We start from the raw sequence: 20014 nt of genomic DNA, 5'->3' as shown, positions 1-20014 counted from the left end.
GTGAGTGCAGTGTACGTGGGAGGAACAGATGACTTTGAACCAATGGTTCTCAGAGCTCCAACACATTCTGGGTAATCCAAGCTGGAGAACGGGAAAAATTTCTGGCTGTAACAGCTGCTCCTTTTTTGAGGTATTTTAGGTGCTGGAGATGATTTCCTCAAATTCCAGGAGTAGCAATCACTATTATATGCTGTTGCATTGTTATGGAACTTTGGGAGAAAAAAGTCAAAACAACAGCAGTTTTAAAAGGAAGAAGAACGGACAAAGGAAGCACATCGTGAGGTCAGTGCAGGAGAGAGAGGGAGAGAAAGAAACTGACACTGCCTTTGCTGTTTGAATTCACAAATCGCTGGACATCAGAGTGCTTCTGGGAAAATTAACGAACAGTGAAATTCACAGCTGACCTAGAAGGAACTGTTGGGTGAAGTTCACAGCACAGAATAAGATAAGTGTATTTTGTTTTAGGTGTGGCCTACAGAAAGTTTGCAGTAGTGAGTAGAGTGGGTTCTTTCTTGATTATATGTTTTTGGAGATCTGTCTCTTGATTAAATTTAAAATATAAGCCATAACTATTAATTTAACCTGGGGCAGTGTTTTGTAGAGGAATAAGATGGTGTTATTTTCTGGCTCTGTAGATTTTGAAGGAGGAAAAATGGCCTTTAGTAGAGTGATTTGTGCTTTTTGTCAGATGTGGGAGTTTAAAGAGAGTTTAAGGGTTACTGTGGATTATATCTGCCATAAATGCTGTTAGTTGTGAATCTTATCTTATGAATGGATCAGTTGGAGAGACAGTTAGAAACAATGAGGAATTTGCAACAGCAACAATATATGATGGATGGCAGATGTAGGAAGAGGGGAAAGTGTCAGAAACAGTCACATAGATGGGTTAACTCCAAGAACGGTAAGAGAGGTAGGCAGCTATTGCAGGAGTCTTTTGTGGCTATATCCATTTCAAACAGGTAAACTGTTTTGGAAAATGTAGGGGGTGGTGGATTCTCAGGGGAACATAGCACAAACAGCCAAGTTTCTGGTATTGGGACTGGCTCTGATGCAACAAGGGGTACGTCAGGTTCCAAGAAATCAATTGTGTTAGGGGATTCTCTAGTCTAAGGTACGGCCAGATGTTTCTGTGGCCAGCGGCGAAAAATCAGAATGGTATGCTGCTTCCCTGGTGACAGGATCAAGGATGTCTCAGAGAGGATGCAGAACGTTCCCATGAGGGAGAGGGGCCAGCAAGAGGTCATTGCCTACATTGGAACCAACAACAGTTGAAGGGAAAAGGTTGAGATTCTGAAAGGAGATGACAGAGAGTTAAGCAGGAATTTAAAAAGGAGGTCCTCGAGAGTAGTAATATCTGGATTACTCCCGGTGCTACAAGCGAATGACGGCAGGAATAGGAGGATAGAGCAGATGAATGCATGATTGAGGAGCTGGTGTAAAGACAGTAGGAGTATACTTAAGAGGGAAATCAGGAGGGCAAAAAGGGGTCATGACATAGCTTTGGCAAATAGAATTAAGGAGAATCCAAAGGGTTTTTACAGATCAGCAAAGCAGCCTTTATGTGGAGCTGCAGAAAATGGGGAGATACTAAATGAGTATTTTGCATCAGATATAGAATGTAGGAAATAGATGGTGACACCTTGCAAATGTCCATTTTACAGAGGAGGAAGTGCTGGATGTCTTGAAATGTATAAAGGTGGATAAATCCCCAGGACCTGATCAGGTGTACCCTAGAACTCTGTGGGAAGCTAGAGAAGTGATTGCTGGGCCTCTCGCTGAGATATTTGTATCATCGATAGTCACAGGTGAGGTGCTGGAAGACTGGAAGTTGGCTACCGTGGTGTCACTGTTTAAGAAGAGTGGTAAGGATAAACCAGGGAACTATAGACCAGTGAGCCTGATGTCAGTGGTAGGCAAGTTGTTGGCAGAAATCCTAAGGGACAGGATGTACACAGTGGCACAGTGGTTAGCACTGCTGCCGCACAGCGCTAGAAACCCGGGTTCAATTCCCATCTCAGGTGAGACTCTGTGTGGAGTTTGCACATTCTCCCTGTGTCTGCGTGGGTTTCCTCCCACAGTCCAAAAATGTGCGGGTTAGGTGAATTGGCCATGCTAAATTGCCCAGAGTGTTAGGTGAAGGGATAAATGTAAATGAATGGGTCTGGTTGGGTTGCGCTTCGGCGGGTTGGTGTGGACTTGTTGGACCGAAGAGCCTGTTTCCAAACTGTAAGTAATCTATTGTATTTGGAAAGGCAAGGACTGATTAGGGATAGTCAACATGGCTTTGTGCGTGGGAAATCATATCTCACAAACTTGATTGAGTTTTTTGACGAAGTAACAAAGAGGATTGATGAGGGCAGAATGGTAGATGTGATCTATATGGACTTGAGTAAGCTGTTCGACACGATTCCCCATGGGAGACTGATTGGCAAGGTTAGATCTCACGGAATACAGGAAGAACTAGCCATTTGGATACAGAACTGGTTCAAAGGTAGAAGACAGAGGGTGGTGGTGGAGGGTTGTTTTTCAGACTGGAGGCCTGTGACCAGTGGAGTGCCACAAGGATCGGTGCTGGGCCCTCTACTTTTTGTCATTTACATAAATGATTTGGATGTGAGCATAACAGGTACAGTTAGTAAGTTTGCAGATGACACCAAAATTGGAGGTGTAGTGGACAACGAAGAGGGTTACCTTAGATTACAACAGGATCTTGACCAGATGGGCCAATGGGCAGAGAAGTGGCAAATTAAGTTTAATTCAGATAAATGTGAAGTGCTGCATTTTGGGAAAGCAAATCTTAGCAGGCCGTATACACTTAATGGTAAGGTTCTAGGGAATGCTGAACAAAGAGACCTTAGGGTGCAGGTTCATAGTTCCTTTAAAGTGGAGTCGCAGATAGATAGGATAGTGAAGAAAGTGATTGGTATGCTTTCTTTTATTGGTCAGAGTATTGAGTACAGGAATTGGGAGGTCATGTCATGGCTGTATAGGACTTTGGTTAGGCCACTGTTGGAATATTGTGTGCAATTCTGGTCTCCTTCCTCTCGGAAAGATGTTGTGAAACTTGAAAGGGTTCAGAAAAGATTTATAAGGATGTTGCCACGGTTGGAGGATTTGAGATATAGGGAGAGGCTGAACAGACTGGGGCTGTCTTTTTTGGAGCATTGGAGGCTGAGGGGTGACTTTAGAGGTATACAAAATTATGAGGGGCATGGATAGGATAAATAGACAAAGTCTTTCCCCTGGGGTTGGGCAGTCTAGAACTAGAGGGCATAGTTTAGGGTGAGAGGGGAAAGGTATAAAAGAGACCTAAGGGGCAACTTTTTCAAACAGAAGGTGGTACGTGTATGGAATGAGCTGCCAGAGGAAGTGGTGGAGGCTGGTACAATTGCAATATTTAAAAGGCATTTGGATGGGTATATGAATAGGAAGAGTGTGGAGGGATATGGGCCATGTGCTGGCAGGTGGGACTAGATTGGGTTGGGATATCTGGTTGGCATGGACGGGTTGGACCGAAGAGTCTGTTTCCATGCTTTACATCTCTATGACTCTATGACATGGGAGTTTCCTCATGTCAGATCCAAGCCTGTTCTAACTGTCATACAAGGTGGAGATTGATTGCTACTATCAATACTGAAAACGTGTTGCTGGAAAAGCGCAGCAGGTCAGGCAGCATCCAAGGAGCAGGAGAATCGACGTTTTGGGCATGAGCCCTTCTTCAGGAATGAGGAAAGTGTGCCAAGCAGGCTAAGATAAAAAGTTCGAGGGTTCAGCACCACCTTCCTAACCTGCAATCTTCTTCCTGACCTCTCTGCCCGCACCCCACTCCGGCCTATCACCCTCACCTTAACCTCCTTCCACATATCGCATTTCCAACGCCCCTCACCCAAGTCTCTCCTCCCTACCTTTTATCTTAGCCTGCTTGGCACACTTTCCTCATTCCTGAAGAAGGGCTCATGCCCGAAACGTCGATTCTCCTGCTCCTTGGACACTGCCTGACCTGCTGCGCTTTTCCAGCAACACATTTTCAGCTCTGATCTCCAGCATCTACAGTCCTCACTTTCTCCTGCTACTATCAGTAGACAATTATCAGGATTTTAAAGGGCAAAGCAAATGAACCATTGCCCTTCTTTTGCCTCTTCCTACAAGTCTACCTATGTACATTTGATTTAATGGTCTGCATAAGATTTGATGCCATTTTAAGTAAGTTCTCCAAATCTGTGTGGATTGAAGCTTTAAGCAATTGAATTTTAGGCTTGGCTGACATATTTCCAAAGATTAACTTAATTTTTTACTTACTTACTTAAACACTGTTTCCCCCTTCAGTATAGGACTGAATATTTTTCATTGTCTTTGTGCTAAAGAATACTCAATCAGTTAAAATATAAAATACAAAAGTCAAAATATTTTAAGATCAGAACCAAGATGTTCAAGAAAGAATGTTGCATTTTTTTCTGAAGCTGGTATAATAATTTTTATTTTTTTTTAAGGCATGTGATTTTTATGTTGATTGTATGTCTGACTCGTAAATATGTATTCACAGTCTTGCAGGAAGTGATGCCATTTTTGCTTTCATCGTCAAAATTAAATGGGCTTTGCAATCACTTCACAATATGACGGTTACTTGATTGCAATGCAGTCATCACTGATTTCTTGTATCCTTTCCATTTTGGTAAATATTCACAAGTTTAACAAAGTCATTTGTTCATCCCATTCAGTCAATAGTTCACACTTTCTATTCAGTGCTGTTCAGTAATCAGACTTTTGGGCCTCCACAGCACACATTGTTGGTTGGTCAGCTGTGGTCTGAACAACTGAGCACAACCCAACCTTTAAAGCAAAAGGTTTTCACGATGGAGAACGAAAAGATTTCACAAGATTTGATGCTAGGGGAGGAGCTAACTGCAGTCATTCAACAATTAGCTTTTTCTCATCAGGGAGACCTGGTGAGAAGCCAGGTTTTAGTAAAATCTACCACTCAAGCCTATGTTTCTAATCCATTGCCATTATTAGAGCACTCTATTTCTTGAGTAAGTGTAAAATGTATAATTTTGGCACAGTTTGTGCTTAGCCAGTGTTATTTAACAGTTCATTAATGTTGGCATTTAATGTAATGCTATCAACTAAAATGACAGTTGGTGTCATTTGCATGGCTTGTTCTGTAGATTTACTGCTGGCTACAATCGAGTGTAGACATTTTGTCCGGCTTCACATGCTTTGTAGCTAACATGTTCTGCAAGTTTTCTAATCTGTGGCCTCCTTGAAAAATAAGGGGTGAAAGGACTAAATTCTATGATTTTAGGAGTTGTATTCTGTGAATCTCCTAACTTTGTAACTCGAAGACTATCTTCTGCAGTTTGACCTGATCAAGCTGTTTAAGCATCTTACATTTTACAAGACCTATACCTTTCTAATATTTAAAAAAAATCAAAACAATAACGTCTTTTGTTCTAAACCAGAGAACATTTGTGTTCATCGTGTGATTTATAATAGATCAACACTATTGTTCTGCCACTTTTCTTAGCTAAAGTCCTAGATGACCTCATTATAAAAAAGTATGTTCAGGAGTTGCCTGTTCTGCTGATTTTCCACATTTAGATTTTCCTTACTTCATCTTTTCAATGGTGAAACACTTGTCAATGTGGTAAAGGTGCCCTGAGGGTATTGTCTTCGACTTAATTCCTTCCAGAATGTAGTTGCATCCAAAATGGCATTGTGGAGGGTTGAGACCAGGAGTAGGTTATTGTAGCGCAAGTCTTCAAAAGAATTTGGGGATGTTCAAGCAAGTCAAAATAGATGAAACCCTGCTTCAAAAACATTTTTTATTGGGACAAAATTTAAGTAGCAGAATTTGTCACTGCATTGTTTGAGTTCATTGTTGCAGAACTCAATCCTTATTGAGTGGCAGGTACTTCAGTTGAGCGATGCAGACTCGTCGTGGTTTCCAGTGATCTCAATTTCGGGACTCATGACATTATGGTTTCGGTAAGCATTGATCATGGCTTGGTGACGCAGCTCATGAAAAATTGCAATGAACATCAGGCACAGGCAGCTCCCAGAAAACATGACCAATTCTCTGATAGTCACCAGAGGCTTGAATTTGAGATGACTAATAGGGTGCCATGCCTCCTCTTGAAATTGGTGTAGAAGCAAAACATTATAAATCAGGCGGCAAACAAAAGTCACCATGACCAGTAGCAGAAACACTCGTCGAGGATGGAAGCACTCACTCTGGTCTTGGTTGTCCTGTGCTTTCTGCAAGCATTTTGAATTGATCAGGAAATGCAGGAGTAAGCCCAGAATGGTAAGTGTAGGTATTAAAAATCCAAAGACAAACTTGACAATGCTATACTCAGCAGGGGCTTCGAGTGGGTCCACGTGGCAGTTCACTGACATGTTTGGGTGATGCCCGGCCCCAGTTAACGATGTGATCAGGATGGAGAAGGTGATGCTAATGCCCATTACAGCCAAGATAGAGATGTAAGTTTTTTTCAAAGCTCTCCTCACCATTTCCAGATGGTCATATACCAAGAAGAAAATCACGATGTGAGTGTATCCTGTGTGGAAGTAGAAGATATTGAAGAAGAATGAGAGGACAGCACAGCCAAGTGCAGTGGTATTTACCTCTTCTGGTCTGACTACATCAGTGAGTGAGAAAAGAATGAGTGAGAGATCTGCCACTGTCAGGGAGAGTAGAATGATATCAAATCTCTCAAAATTCACTTTCTGCTTGTAGTTTCGCATGTTTCTGATAAGGATGACGATGCCCATTATGAGTCCCATAAGTCCAAACACACTGTAGATGTAAACGCATCTTGAAACTAAGTTTTGTGCTTCCAAAAACTTGATGATTGTGAGATTGTCAAATCCTAAAGTAAAGATTTTGGAATTGCCATCGTCTGAGTTAGAGTAATCTGAGAGATTGGTTGCATTTTGGATCATTATTTGTGAAGCCATCTCTTCGTGCGTAAGTCAGTGTTTTGCAAAAGGCAGCCAATTTGTAACCTGAATTGTAATCTCTGGCATTCAATTCAGCAAATTGAGTTGAGGAAAGTGACAGTAGGTTTTAACCTGTGAAGAACAAAGAAGATGGTTAGTTAATTTCTGCCTATCTAAACATTTTTTGTGAAATTGTAACAGTGTTATAGACTGGGCCAGACCCCCTCAAAATGTCTGAAGAAGGTAGCTTAGACCCTAATTTTTTTTTAGGCAGATGTAAATTGGATATTTCAGGAGTGATACAGCTGGTCAAACCACTCAATTTTAAACAAAACAGGATTTATTTAAACACTACAGATGAAATATAAATAAACGAAAACAGAATTTAGAATAACTTATTTGATAACCCAACCGATTCTATCACAACTTAACGACGGAGCTGTTCCAATCCCCGCAAAATCCCATGAGCGCACCCCTTGGCAAAAGGTAAATTCAAACACAGGTTCTTACAGGGAGGAGAAAGTTTAGGAAAGACCTCTTTTGAAGCATGGAATCTCTTTTCACTGTAACTGCTTCTCTGCTACCAGCAGTTTTGCTGACTGCCTGCTTAAAAACAAAACTAGGAAAAAAAACCTGAAATGGGAGAACTGGTCACTCCCCTGCCATTGTTTAAAGTAAACTCTCTTCCAAGACATTATTGGCACCTCTGCCATTACGACCCCTCTTGACAAAAACCAAGTATGATATAACCTTGTTAAAGGGCAGCATCTTCACAAACTGAAGTAAGCATTGAGTTAGGCATCACTTCACTCACTGATATCAGGCTGACTTCAGTGTTAGAAGATCATTATTCAAACTCCATATAGGATATTTGAGCACATGAACTAAGATGACACTAAAGTACTGATGGAGTATTGCACCATGGAAAATGCCACCTTTCCAATGAGATGTTAAACTATAACTTGCCTGCAACCTCCAATCCCAGAAAACATGACCAATTCTCTGATAGTCATCAGAAGCTTGAGTTTTAGATGACTGATATGGTACATTGCCATATAAATGTTAACATGGCATTTTATGAAAAGCTAAAGATTTCTAGTGTCTTGACCAACATTTATCTCTTTATCAACACAAGTAGCACAGATTACTTGGGGTATTTTATCTCAATAGCAGTACCTCAGTCTTCACGTTTGCTGCTGTGTTTCCTATATTTCAATCATGATTATTTCAATGGTTGTTAAAGCCTTTAGAACATCCAAATGTCATAAAAAACACTATATAAATGCATGCTGGTTCCTTTGTCTCACGTTGAATCAGTGTGGTACATGTGGAAGACATGTTGATAAAATTTTGGACAGAGTCTTTTAGGGGCTCAAAAATGTGGACTATGGCAAGAAATGTGGCAGAATCGCACAAGAAGTCTAGTGAAGCCTATCACAACATTTGGAGGAGCCATCTGCATCGTTTAGGTAAAAATCTGAATATTGAAGTTAGATTTCTCTCCAGGCAACAGCAACTTGCCTGTTAAGGGTGGATTATTGCTTGTAAGTGACCTTATTAACTTCACATTTTGCTTTTTTCATGTTCAGCTTCCTATCCTATCTCCTGAAGTGAGCAAACTAGGTGCTGAGAACTTGGCCTTCAATCATCTGTTCAGGCCAGACACAGTCAGGGGATATAGTCCAGGGAGTGGGCAAAAATGAAGCCTGTAGGGCTATCACCAGCAGGCGAGGGAATCGTGTCAGTCTGGGAGCTGCAAAGATAGTGGTCAGGGGTCAGGTTAGTCAAGTTTAGGGGCTATTTGTCAAAGTTGGCGAGAACTTTGAAATGAATGGCATGCTGGAGAGTCTGTGCATTGATTGTTGAGGAAGTTGGAAGAAGGACCTCTCATTATTGTCAAGCATAAAGGCAGTCAAGGCTGTGGGAAAGCATGTGTTGATGTGGGGCAAGGCTGATGAAGGAAAGTTGAGGTATAAGAGGGATATGCAGACTAGCATTGGAGGACATAATAGGCTATAGGAGAGGATGTCATTGACAGTGACAACATCTTAGTATCAACATCTTAGTAGGAGCATAGATGACCATGGTGGACATTAATAAGGTGTACTAGTGAGACTCAGAGCAAGGAGAACAGCTAGAGACTAAGTTCAATGTGGCGTGCCTCCAATAATAGGAACGTAAATTGTGGCAAAGATTAGTGGTAAGCCAGAGGATTGGGAAAGTTTTTTTTTAAAACAACAAAAGGTGATCAAGAGAGAAATTTAAAAAGTAGGTAAACTTTGGGAGTAAATTTCAAGTAATATCAAAATATGTTATATATATATATAAAAGAGAGAGGCCATCATGAATATATGATGTGGAGGTGTCAGCGTTGGACTGGGTGGACAAAGTTAAAAACTCACACAACACCAGGTTATAGTCCAACAGGTTTATTTGGAAGTACAACCTTTCGGAGCACTGCTCCTTCGTCAGGTATCTGGTGAGGGAGCAACATTCCGAAAGTTTGTATTTCCAAATAAATCTGTTAGACTATAACCTGGTGTTGTGTGATTTTTAACTTTGTCCACCCAGTCCAACGCCGACACCTCCACATCATGAATATGAGGGACCTTCGAGCACAAGGCTGGAGAAATAATAATGGGGGAAGGTGAAAAGGCAGTGGGGTTGAATAAATACTTTGCATCAGTTTTTATATTAAAGACGCTAATAACAATCCACAAATGCTAAATAATCAAGAGGACAAAATGAGGCAAGGAAATAACTGCATTAAGTATCATTAGAGAAAGAATAGTCAGGAAACTAATGGTGAAAAAAGGATTGGATGGAGTGTATTGGAGAATATTAAAAGAACTAGCTAAAGAACTGGATGCACTGGTAGTATTATGCAAGAAACGTTAGAATCTGAAAAATTGCCAGAATGTTGGAAAATTGCTAAAAGTAACCCCTTTCTTTAAGCCGTGAAGGAGACAAAAGACAGGTTACTATGGGCTAAGATATTTAATGTCTGATATTGGAAAAACATTGGACTGTTATAAATGGTATAACAGCAGAGCATTTAAAAAAGCATAACATATTAAATCAGCATTAAAGTGGCTTCATGAAGTGAAAATCATGGATGACAAATTTTTTAGATTTCTTTGAGGAACTAACAAGCAAGATAGATAAGGCGGAGGTAGTATAAATTTGGATTTCCAGAGGTATTAATGAATAAGATGAGAGTCCATGATGCTGGGGGTAATATATGAACATGAATAAAGGATTGGCTCATTAATGGAAGAAAGAGTTGGAGTAAGGAAGGATGGCATCTGTAATTAGTGGAGTGTCACAGGGAATAATTCTGGGACCACAATTATTTATATTATATATTAATGATTTGGATGAGGTAAATAAATGTACTATAGCCAACCTTGTGGGTGACTCAAAAATGGTGGGATGGCAAGTAGTGAAGATGACACAGTGCGTCTGCAGAGGGATATAGTCAAGTGTGTAGGGAAAAATGTGATTGGTGGAATATAACATTGGAAAACCCTGACGTTTTGCACTTTGGGAGGAAGAATAGAGCAGCTGAATATTACAGAAATGGGGAAAGACTACAGAAATCTCCAACTCAGAAGAATTTATTGGGAGGGGGGTGTACATAAATTACAAAAAGCTATCCTACAAGTTCAGAAGATACTAGGGAAGGGAAATTATAAGCTGGCCTTTATTTCCAAGGGGATGGAGTATAAAAATAAGGAGGTCATGGTAAAACAATGCATTATTTCGACCACATCAGTGAGTGAAAAGATTTGGTCTGCAGAGAGATGTTGAGGCTGGATCATTAAACATATCCAAGGATGAGATAGATTTTTAACCAGTAAAGTAATTAAGAGCTAAGGGAAAAAGATAGGAAAGTGAAGTTGATCTCATTGAATGGTGTGGCAGACCTTATTTCTGCATCGACATCTTTTCATTTATGTAATGAATAAGGGGACGTGGAGACTCTAGGAGGGGTGCCTGTTGACCAAGCAGAACCCAGTGTCGATGGTGAGCGACATGAGACAGTAACTGCAATTCAAAATGGCTGGGGCAATGCCTGGGGTTTAATGGCAACAAGTGCAGGATACATTTTGCTGGACAAAAACATAAAGCATATCCTTGCAAACTGTAGCTACCTTTAGTTTGTAACACTTTTATTGTACATTTGCAATACATATGAAATGCATGTATTTAGGTTTTAAATGATGGTTAAAACCATAGCATTGATGCTTGCAAATTGAATATTGGCATCTCAATTATGCAAGTGTTGGCAACAATGACTTTTAAAGAGGGGAATGCTGACCAAAAGTGACTCATAACATGTGAAACTTAGAAGGGAGCTGTGGGAAATGATCACTTTATCATCTGTCCTGCGAATATTATGAAACACTCTAGTGAATGCAGTGGTAAGGTTCGTGGCTAATGCCAGTCCAGGATGGGAAAGGGGTCTGAGCTCAGCAGGCATTCCTTTCTTAATGTAACATGTTAGTCACTCAAACAGTGTGGTTCCTTCACTAAGACAGTGCACATGTTGAGTTTGAAGCTGAATGAATGAAGGACCCAAGTTAATGGGATGCTGCATATCTCACTGTATGGAGGTGTACTATACTCAGGAATATAGTAAACTGCCATGGTGCCTAGGAATATCCTGCTGTGGCAGGCAACCACAGTGTCACAATGAATGCATGGGGTCCGCAGGAGAACTAGAGACTTTTACTGCACTTCCTTGTCGTGAGCAAAGTGCAGAGGTAGCACAGACTCCATAGGTCCATCACAGTGTCACAGGACATATGTCAGATACTAGAGTAGGACTTCAAGGTTGCAGGAGTAGGAAGCCATTCCCTCTCAGTGGCTGTGAAGGTGACAACTTCTGTGAGATTTGCTGTTTTCAAGAAGTGATGTGAGGTTGCCTCGCTCATGCACTGACAAATGCATCAGGACAGTGTCTGATGCCATCGAAGCAAGGTAATTGCAGTTCATTTTGTTTCTGATAACAAGGACGGTGCTACAACTTGAACAGCAGAATTTGGAAACATAACTGGTGTCCCCCGTGTGAAAGATGCCATGAACTGTACGTGGGATTGAGAGAGCTGCATTACATGCTGCAGTATCCATCAATAGGAAATGCTTCCAATCAATTAATGCCTACATGATTTTTGACCACTGTTACCACATTATGTAGCGGTGTGACTTATACCCTGTCAGTGCCACAAGTCCCACATCTAGGAGTACTGTTGGGGTACTTAGTGTGTTTCGAAATCCAGAGGCCTTTCAAGGCTGGTTACTAGGAGATAAAGGCTACTCCTTTTAATTATGGACCTGACTGAATGGGAGCAGTCTTCCAAAAAGGACGATGAGGACATTGGAGTAAAGGAAGCTGTCTTTGTGCATGACAGATCTCAGCTGCATTGTGAGCCAAGCAGGACCTGACAGACATCTAGCTCTGGTGGATGAGAGAGCAGACGCAATGATGGCCTGAATGACCTCAATGTGTGTTGATGAATACATTTGAATGGTTTGCCCACAAGGTGGCAGCAATGTGTTTGTTTTCAAAATGTATTACAGTAAAGTACAACCAGGTACACTGACCAGTGAACCTGAAGTACAACGGTATAGATTTTGCTTCCAAAATAATGGAATATTCTACAGCACTCGACATAACTAATAAGTAAAATATTCAACAGCTTGTCAGAAGGAAGAGATTTTCCTATCAGTTGCAAGTTGCGACATGTTTACACACTACTCTATTGTTAGTTTCACCAAAACAACAGCTTGTCCTCATCCACCTTATTTCATCCATATGTTGCCTATGCAGATTAATTGCTAATTAAACTCAATGCAGAAAATTAGGCTTGAACTCTACTGTATTTGTTATTTGCATTGGAGTCCCATTTGTGGATAGGTGAAGTTTGGAAATATTGTAAATTGAGGAGAATAGTAGACACCTTCAGAAGGACATAAACAAGTTGGTAGAATGGCAGACAAGTGGCAGATGAAGTGTTGTGTGCAGAAGCATGAGATTTTTCATATTGTTTTAAAGAATGTGGAGAAAGGACACAATTTTTAAAAAGGGTGTAGTAATAAAGTCCAATAGGTGTAAAAATGCGTGTGTCATCAATGGTGGCAGGGGAGATGGCGAGGGTGGTTAATAAAGCATACAATATTTTAGGCTTTATTAACAAGGACATAGAGTGCAAAAGCAAAGAAGTTACTTTGAACTTGGGGCCACACGTTTCATTTCAGAGCAGAAGCTTAAAGGTTTTAGTTCAGGGGAAGCAGACACCATGCAAAAATGAGTTTAGCCTATGAAGTATCCAGGTCGTAAATGAATATAGAGATATTCCAGCTATACAAACTGAAAAGTGTTATAGGCCATCAGAATTGATAAAGTTCAGGTAGCAGACTTGGAAAGAAACTATAAACTGTCTCAGCAATGCAAAGTAAAGAACTGGGAAGAGTCCGTGAAACAGCTCAGTCAGTTGGAACACTTCTGTGGGATTTGAGTATCTATATCGTATATTTGCTGTTCAAGTTAAGATCTTCCTAAATTGTCATTTATAGTTTTTTAGTAATTTGTGTGATAAACTTGTGTCATGTTGTTAAATAAAGTTTGTGGCCTCACATGTGGCCAATGACTAACTGCTGCTGTAACCAATTACAAAACACTCGTGGTATCGGTCTTGTCCAGTAAAACCATGAAGCTTAATTCCTTCAGGTAATACATTGTTCATGGGAATTTTAAAAATGTTAATATTTAATTTTTAATTACTTTTTCTTTCTCTTTTTTGTTCTTTCCCAATCTGTATTTTGTTTTGTCTCTCTCTGCACCTGATTTAATTGCAATTCTCTTTCATTTCCTTCTCTATCAACCTTGTTTTTTCTTAACATTCAGGATTTAAGGGAAAAAGACTGTTGTCTTGCTGTTGCATTATCTGATTGCATACTTAAAAGCAACTTTTATTTAAGCTGAATTTGAAACAATGTATGACCCATCAAACTCAGTTCACATCATTTTTCTGCATTAAATTGAAGATAGAATTAGTGATAATTTAACATAGAAAGTACATAGATTTTCTGTTTTCATTTAGATTGAATTATATCATTTTCAGGTGGATGTTTTCCATTTGCATTTATTCTCCATGTTAGATCATTTAAAAGCATTTCTTTTTGACAGATTTTACAATTGAGTGTATTGTAATGCGCCAACAATTGATGAAGACTCTATTGGGATCTCACTACTCACTGTAGAACTCAAACCTAACTCTTTTGTTAAACCACACAAAATATTTCAGTGACCTCACTTGATCTGAAATATTGAACAGATTCTATTTTCAGAAAAGCTGGTAATGGTAAAATTTCACGATAAAACTTAATATACTTGTGTATTTGTGGATTTGAGCCATCTTGTACATTGAAACTCTGTAATTACTTGATGTTGTCAGAGACTATAATTTAAAGAAAATACTTAAATTTATGTCACACATTTCATCACTTCAGGATATCTTAGTGTTTCAAAGCCAACTCTACTTTTTGCAATGTCATCACAATTGTAATGTAGGAAGACTAATGCAAAAAGAACACTCTTTAAATACTTTGCTTTTGGGGAATTTGTAAACGTTTGAAAGCTATATAGTCATTTTATTTAAAATTTAACTTTGGATGTTGTGTTTGAATCTTTAGTTAGGATGTTAAAACATTAGAGTAAAATCTCGACTTAATTGTCAAGAGGGACCAGGAGGAGCCCTGGCAAAATTGGGGAGTGGAGAAAGCCTTTTAGTCTAAGTTCCAAAATTCAGTCCATCATGCCTCTGCTGGCTCTTTGAAGGACGTAGCCAATCACTCCACTCCCAATTCCCTTTCCCCCTCGTCCTGAGCATGAAGAAGGCATTTCAAATGATTGTTTTTATTGTCAGTACATTGAGTACAGGAGTTGGAAGGTTATGTTGCAGCTGTACAGCACACTAGTTCAGCCGCTATTGGAATACTGCATACAATTCTGGCCTCCCTGCTTTGCAAGGGATGTTGTGAAACTTGAAAGGGTTCAGAAAAGATTTACAATATTGTTGCCAGGGTTGGAGGATTTGAGCTATTGTGAGAGGCTGAATAGACTGGGGCTACATTCCCTGGAGCGTTGGAGGCTGAAGGGTGACCTTATGGAGGTTTATCAAATCATGAGGAGCATGGATAAGATAAATAGGCAAGTTTTTTTTCTTTCTCTGGAGTGAGGGAATCCAGAACTAGTGTAGGTTTAAGGTGAGAGGGAAAATATTTAAAAGGGGTCTCAGGGCAACTTTTTCATGCAGAGGTTGGTGCATGTATGGAATGAACTGCCAGAGGAAGTGGTGGAAACTGGCACAATTCCAACATTTGCGAGGCATCTGGATAGGTTTATGTATAGTCAGGGTTTAGAGGAACATGGGCCAAATGCTGGCAAATGGGACTGGATTTATTTAGCGTACCTGTTTGGCATGAATGGGTTGGACCGAAGGGGGTCTGTTTCCATGCTGTATATCTCTGACTTTTTTTCAAGTGTGTATCTTATTTGCTTTTGACAGTTGTCTCTGAATCTGATTCCATCGCCTTATCAGGCAGTGATTCCAGATCATCACGTCTCCCATAACTTTGTACATCTCTGTTAAGTTTTCCTTTAACCATCTCTGCTCTTAGGAAAATATTTTCAGCTTTTGCAGACTCTTCAGAAAAGTCCCTTAGCCTGAGGACCATTTTGATCAATTTCCCCTAGATCCTCTCCAAGGCTCTGACATTGTTTCTAATGTGTGACGCATAGAATTGCATGGAAACCCCCACCTGTGATCTGAACAATGAAGACAATAATTGAACAGTGACTTTGAGACAGTTTAGTGATAAATATTGAATTAAGAAGCAAGGATATTTTGTTCAAGCTTGTGCAGGTAACTGCTGCCAATTTTCATTGTGAAAATACTTAAGGATGTAAAAAAAAGGTATGGGCTCCATCCTGCGTTAATCAACTTTAAAAATGCAGTGTTGCATTTGGTGGTAGTTCCAAGAGTACATCACATTTATTACACTGAGCTTGCACATTGACGCTGTGACATTTTTGGAATGCGATTATACATTGCCAGAGGTTTCATTATTGTAATTGGAAAATTTGGCAAGAAAACATAAAAACTAGTTTTCAGACTGCAACTTAAATCACAAAAGAAATGCTTGAATTGAATTAAAGCTCAGCATGAGGTAACTGGTTTCTTGATCAGATGCCATTTTCTTTCACAACTTCCAAGGCTTTGATGAGGAAACAAGAAGAGTCTTTATTTTACAAGAGCAAAACACATTAGACACTAAAAATCTGCAATAAAAACAGATAATGCTGGAAATAGCCAATACATCAAACAGAAAATGGAAATAGACTTAATATTTCCGCTCTGTGATCATTCATTAGAACTGGGAAAAGTTGCTGATGGTTCAGGTTAGTTGGGAAAGGGCAAATAACACCCCATTTCTCATAGCAATAGTTGCGCATTCTGACTTAAATGTACAGCAGCAGCAACAACCGCTTTGAAAACTCTTATGAAATGGTAAGTTTGTAAGCTAAGTGTGAAGTTAGGGTGTCAGGTGGGTAAGATACCAGGGTACCCAGTGGATAGGGTGTCAGGATGCCAGTTGTTTAGGATGCTAGGTGAGTGTGATGAACTGTGCGAAGTGGGAAGAGTGTCAGGTAACTGATTGCGTGTCTAGGATAGCTTGGAGTTATGAGGTCCAGTAGGGACAGCGTGTGTGGGTGTTTGTGTGCGTCATGATCTTGGGAGAGAGCGAGGTCGGATCATGGGGAAGTAGGTGTTAGGTTCAATGGTGTGTGGGTGTAGGAGATTTTCCTGTTGGGTCACATGGGCAGAGGATGGTGTCAGGTCTGGCATGGGGATTGTTGGGTTCTGGAAGTTTGGGGAAGAGAGGTGGCGGTCAGAGGAATTGAAGAGTGTTGGGTGGGGGGGGGTGGGGGCGGTGTAAGGGGTCTAGGAGAAGTGTAAGTTCCAGGGTTAGTTTAACAATTACCCATGATTTACAATAGGTACTTAATTGTTTAATATTTCTTGGGTAACTGATAACTATATTGCAACCATCTGAATACTCAGATTTAAAAGGATACTTCTAGAGAGTTCCTGGCGCAGGGGAATTGCCCATTGCAATCTTTAATTTCCCGGGCAATTCTCTTGGAGTGTGCTACACTGAGAGATTCCACAGAGTTCCATTGCACAATTCCATCCTATGCTTCAGAAATGATTATCTGGTCATCGATAAATCCAGGTAAATAAAAATGAACTAAATGTAAAGACCAAAAAGGAAGTTTTATAATTGGATCGAAGACAATAGAGACTAAAGGATAAAAGGGTTGATGGTGCAAAACAATAAAAAGATTGTAAAGGAACAGGTCAGGAAAGAATTTACATGTCCAGAGGAGGTGGAAGTCAGATGGCAAAATAATTTTCAACAACTGCTCTCTGGGGAAAACAATTGTGAATGGTTGTTATAATTCATGAGCTGAAATTGTGGAACTTGATAAATCTGGAGACCTGGAACATAACTAATCAAAAAATTAAATTCGAAAGAAGCACAAAATTGCTCACTCTGTGCTCTTCTTTACACTGCAAAGGGTCAACACAGATTGGGTGATCACTGTCCAGAACATCTCTGTTCAGTCTGGAAGCACAATCTGGAGCTCCTGGTCAGCTGTTGCTTAACAGCTTTCTCCCTCCTAAACCACTCTGTTTTTGGTGTCCTTCAATATCCCCGTGAAGTTCAACATCAGGCCAAAGAACGGAACCTAATCTTTTGATTCAGCCATTTACTGTCTTCTGGACTCCACAATGAATTAGGATCATAAAATCTCTACAATGTAGAATCAGTCATTCGTCCAATCAAGTCCACACTGACCCTCTAAATAGCATCTCACTCAGACCCATCCCACTATTCTATCCCTGTAACCCTCCATTTCCCATGGCCAATCCACATAGCCTGCACATCTTTAGACTGTGGACTGAAACTGGAGCACCTTGAGGAAACTCATGCAGACAAGGGGACAATGTGCAAAACCCACACAGTCACCTGAGGGTGGAATCGAACCCAAGTCTCTGGCACTGAGGCAGCAGTGTTAACCACTGAACCACCATTCTACTTCAAGTTCACAACTTTCAGATCATAATGTCTGCCCACAGTTTCCAGAGGGTAGGTATGGGTAATGATTCTGCTTTTGCCATTTGCACTTCCTTGAGGCCCATCCTTGTCCATTCCTGTCTTTTCTGTTATCAGTATCATCCTTTTCTGTTATAATCTTTCCTACATTTCACTCTATCTTCCCTTTTGTTTTTCTATCCCCCTCCCCACCCCATCTTTCCCCATCTGTGACCATACTTGTTCAAAGTATGTTTGATTTCCAAATTTCCAGGTTTCCATTCATGGATAGGCAACCATTCATTCTACTCTAATACCCACAGCATGTCAGGAATGGATCAGAGGATTTTGGACCAGCTGTGAAGGAACTGCAATGTAGTCCTGTGTCAGAATCGTGTGTGGCTTGCATGTGGCATTTTCCCCATGTATCTGCTGATCTTGTCTTTCTAAGAGATGGCTATCACATGTTTGGAAGGTGCTCTTGAAGGACTGTGATTTAAAGTGTTAACTCTGTTTTTGTTTTCGCTGAGTAGTTTCCGCGGTCTCCTATTTAAATTTACTGTAATCTTCGGTTCCAGCTCTCTTAACACCCAAGTGAGAAATACCGGGGTCAAAGCTTAGTGATGAAAGCCATGGGAATACAGAGTGTAGCCCAGATTGCAAATGCTGGTCAATTTTCTTAAAAAAAAAGCAAAAATTAATGAATTGTGATTTCAATGTTGCCATTAATATCGTTCACAAGTATATGGGGAGTGCTGTAACAATGAATCTGGTCACGTAAAAACACACAGTAGCTCAAAAGTGTAAACATCTAAAATTTGTAATTGGGACATTTTTCTTATTGTTTGTAAAACTAAATATTATGGTAATTGGATGAGTTTGAATACAGTAATTCACTATTTATTATTGACACATTAAAAATGGTTTTGATTTAACATCATTAACACAATAGCAATGTTATATTTAACATTCTAGTTTCAGTTTAACATTGTTTGCTACAAATTTGGTGTTCTGCGGGCTTCCTGTATTGGAGACATTTTTTCCCATGCTTCCACCTCACGATCAGTCCTCCTGGTCCTCCTCCGGTACCTCTGTCTGCCCACAGTTCCTTCCAGTGCAGGTAGTTTACTGACCAGTGACCAGTCTCTACCATTAGTTGTAGCATGGTCAAATCAAACTTTATCAGGTATGGTTAATACTAATAGTGATTACTTTTATAATTTTAAACATTATTCTATTTATGAATATGGGCATTTAGTAATGTACGTAAGTTTGGCTTAATTCTGTTTCCAATTTGTTTTTCTGCTGAGCATGGTCCTGGGCAACTTAATTGTACCGTGTTTCTTTTATTATTTTAATGATTTATTTTACTTTGCAACTTATTTCAGCAAGGAATAACTCAGTATGACACGAGGAACAATATTTCATAGATCATAGAACAATACAGCACAGAACAGGCCCTTTGGCCCTTGATGTTGCGCCGACCTGTGAATTATTCTACGCTCATTCCCCTACACTATCCCATCATCATTCATGTGCTTATCCAAGGATTGTTTAAATCTCCGTAATGTGGCTGAGTTAACTACATTGGCAGATAGACCATCAATGCCTCACCACTCTTCAATATGTACGTTGTTTTTTCCAACCAACAACAGTCATAGGAACCTAACTCTGGCTTTAATATTGATTTCTATGGTAAACCTGACATGATTTAAAGTTGTAATTTTCAGAAGCACAAATACACTTTTAAAGTAATAACTTACTACACTTCTTCCAAAGGTGCTCAATGCCTACCAATGATTGGAGTTTGCTTTCTTCACATATTAGTTCCTAGAAAGCCGAACAGGGATGTTAGCAGAGTGGTATAGATCCGCCCACACTGCTAAAGGAACATTGCTTGGTATGTCTG

At 40.1% G+C, this 20014-nt stretch overlaps 2 protein-coding genes across 5 annotated transcripts in view; one reads left to right on the top strand and one right to left on the bottom strand.

Annotated features, from left to right (window-relative positions):
• The window catches only part of LOC132825488 (uncharacterized protein C7orf50 homolog), a 408037-nt gene that overhangs the window by 162066 nt on the left and 225957 nt on the right, over positions 1-20014 (top strand). The window lies entirely within an intron of this gene.
• LOC132825486 (uncharacterized) overlaps positions 4465-20014 on the bottom strand; it is a 40562-nt gene continuing 25012 nt past the window's right edge. For 2 of the 4 annotated variants that reach the window (XM_060840806.1, XM_060840809.1), the window contains one exon: positions 4465-7071. In XM_060840806.1, coding sequence (XP_060696789.1) covers positions 5914-6957 — 1044 coding nt within the window. In that variant the 5' untranslated portion in view covers positions 6958-7071 and the 3' untranslated portion in view covers positions 4465-5913. Of the gene's footprint in view, positions 7072-15416; positions 15598-17083; positions 17257-20014 lie in introns of those variants that run through there. The other 2 variants (XM_060840807.1, XM_060840808.1) reach the window with 2 other exon arrangements.

This window comes from Hemiscyllium ocellatum, chromosome 20 (genome assembly GCF_020745735.1).
Source record: "Hemiscyllium ocellatum isolate sHemOce1 chromosome 20, sHemOce1.pat.X.cur, whole genome shotgun sequence".
Classification (NCBI taxonomy): Eukaryota; Metazoa; Chordata; class Chondrichthyes; order Orectolobiformes; family Hemiscylliidae; genus Hemiscyllium; species Hemiscyllium ocellatum.
The sequence above is the reverse complement of the archived record's forward strand: the minus strand, read 5'-3'. Positions and strand labels throughout refer to the sequence as shown.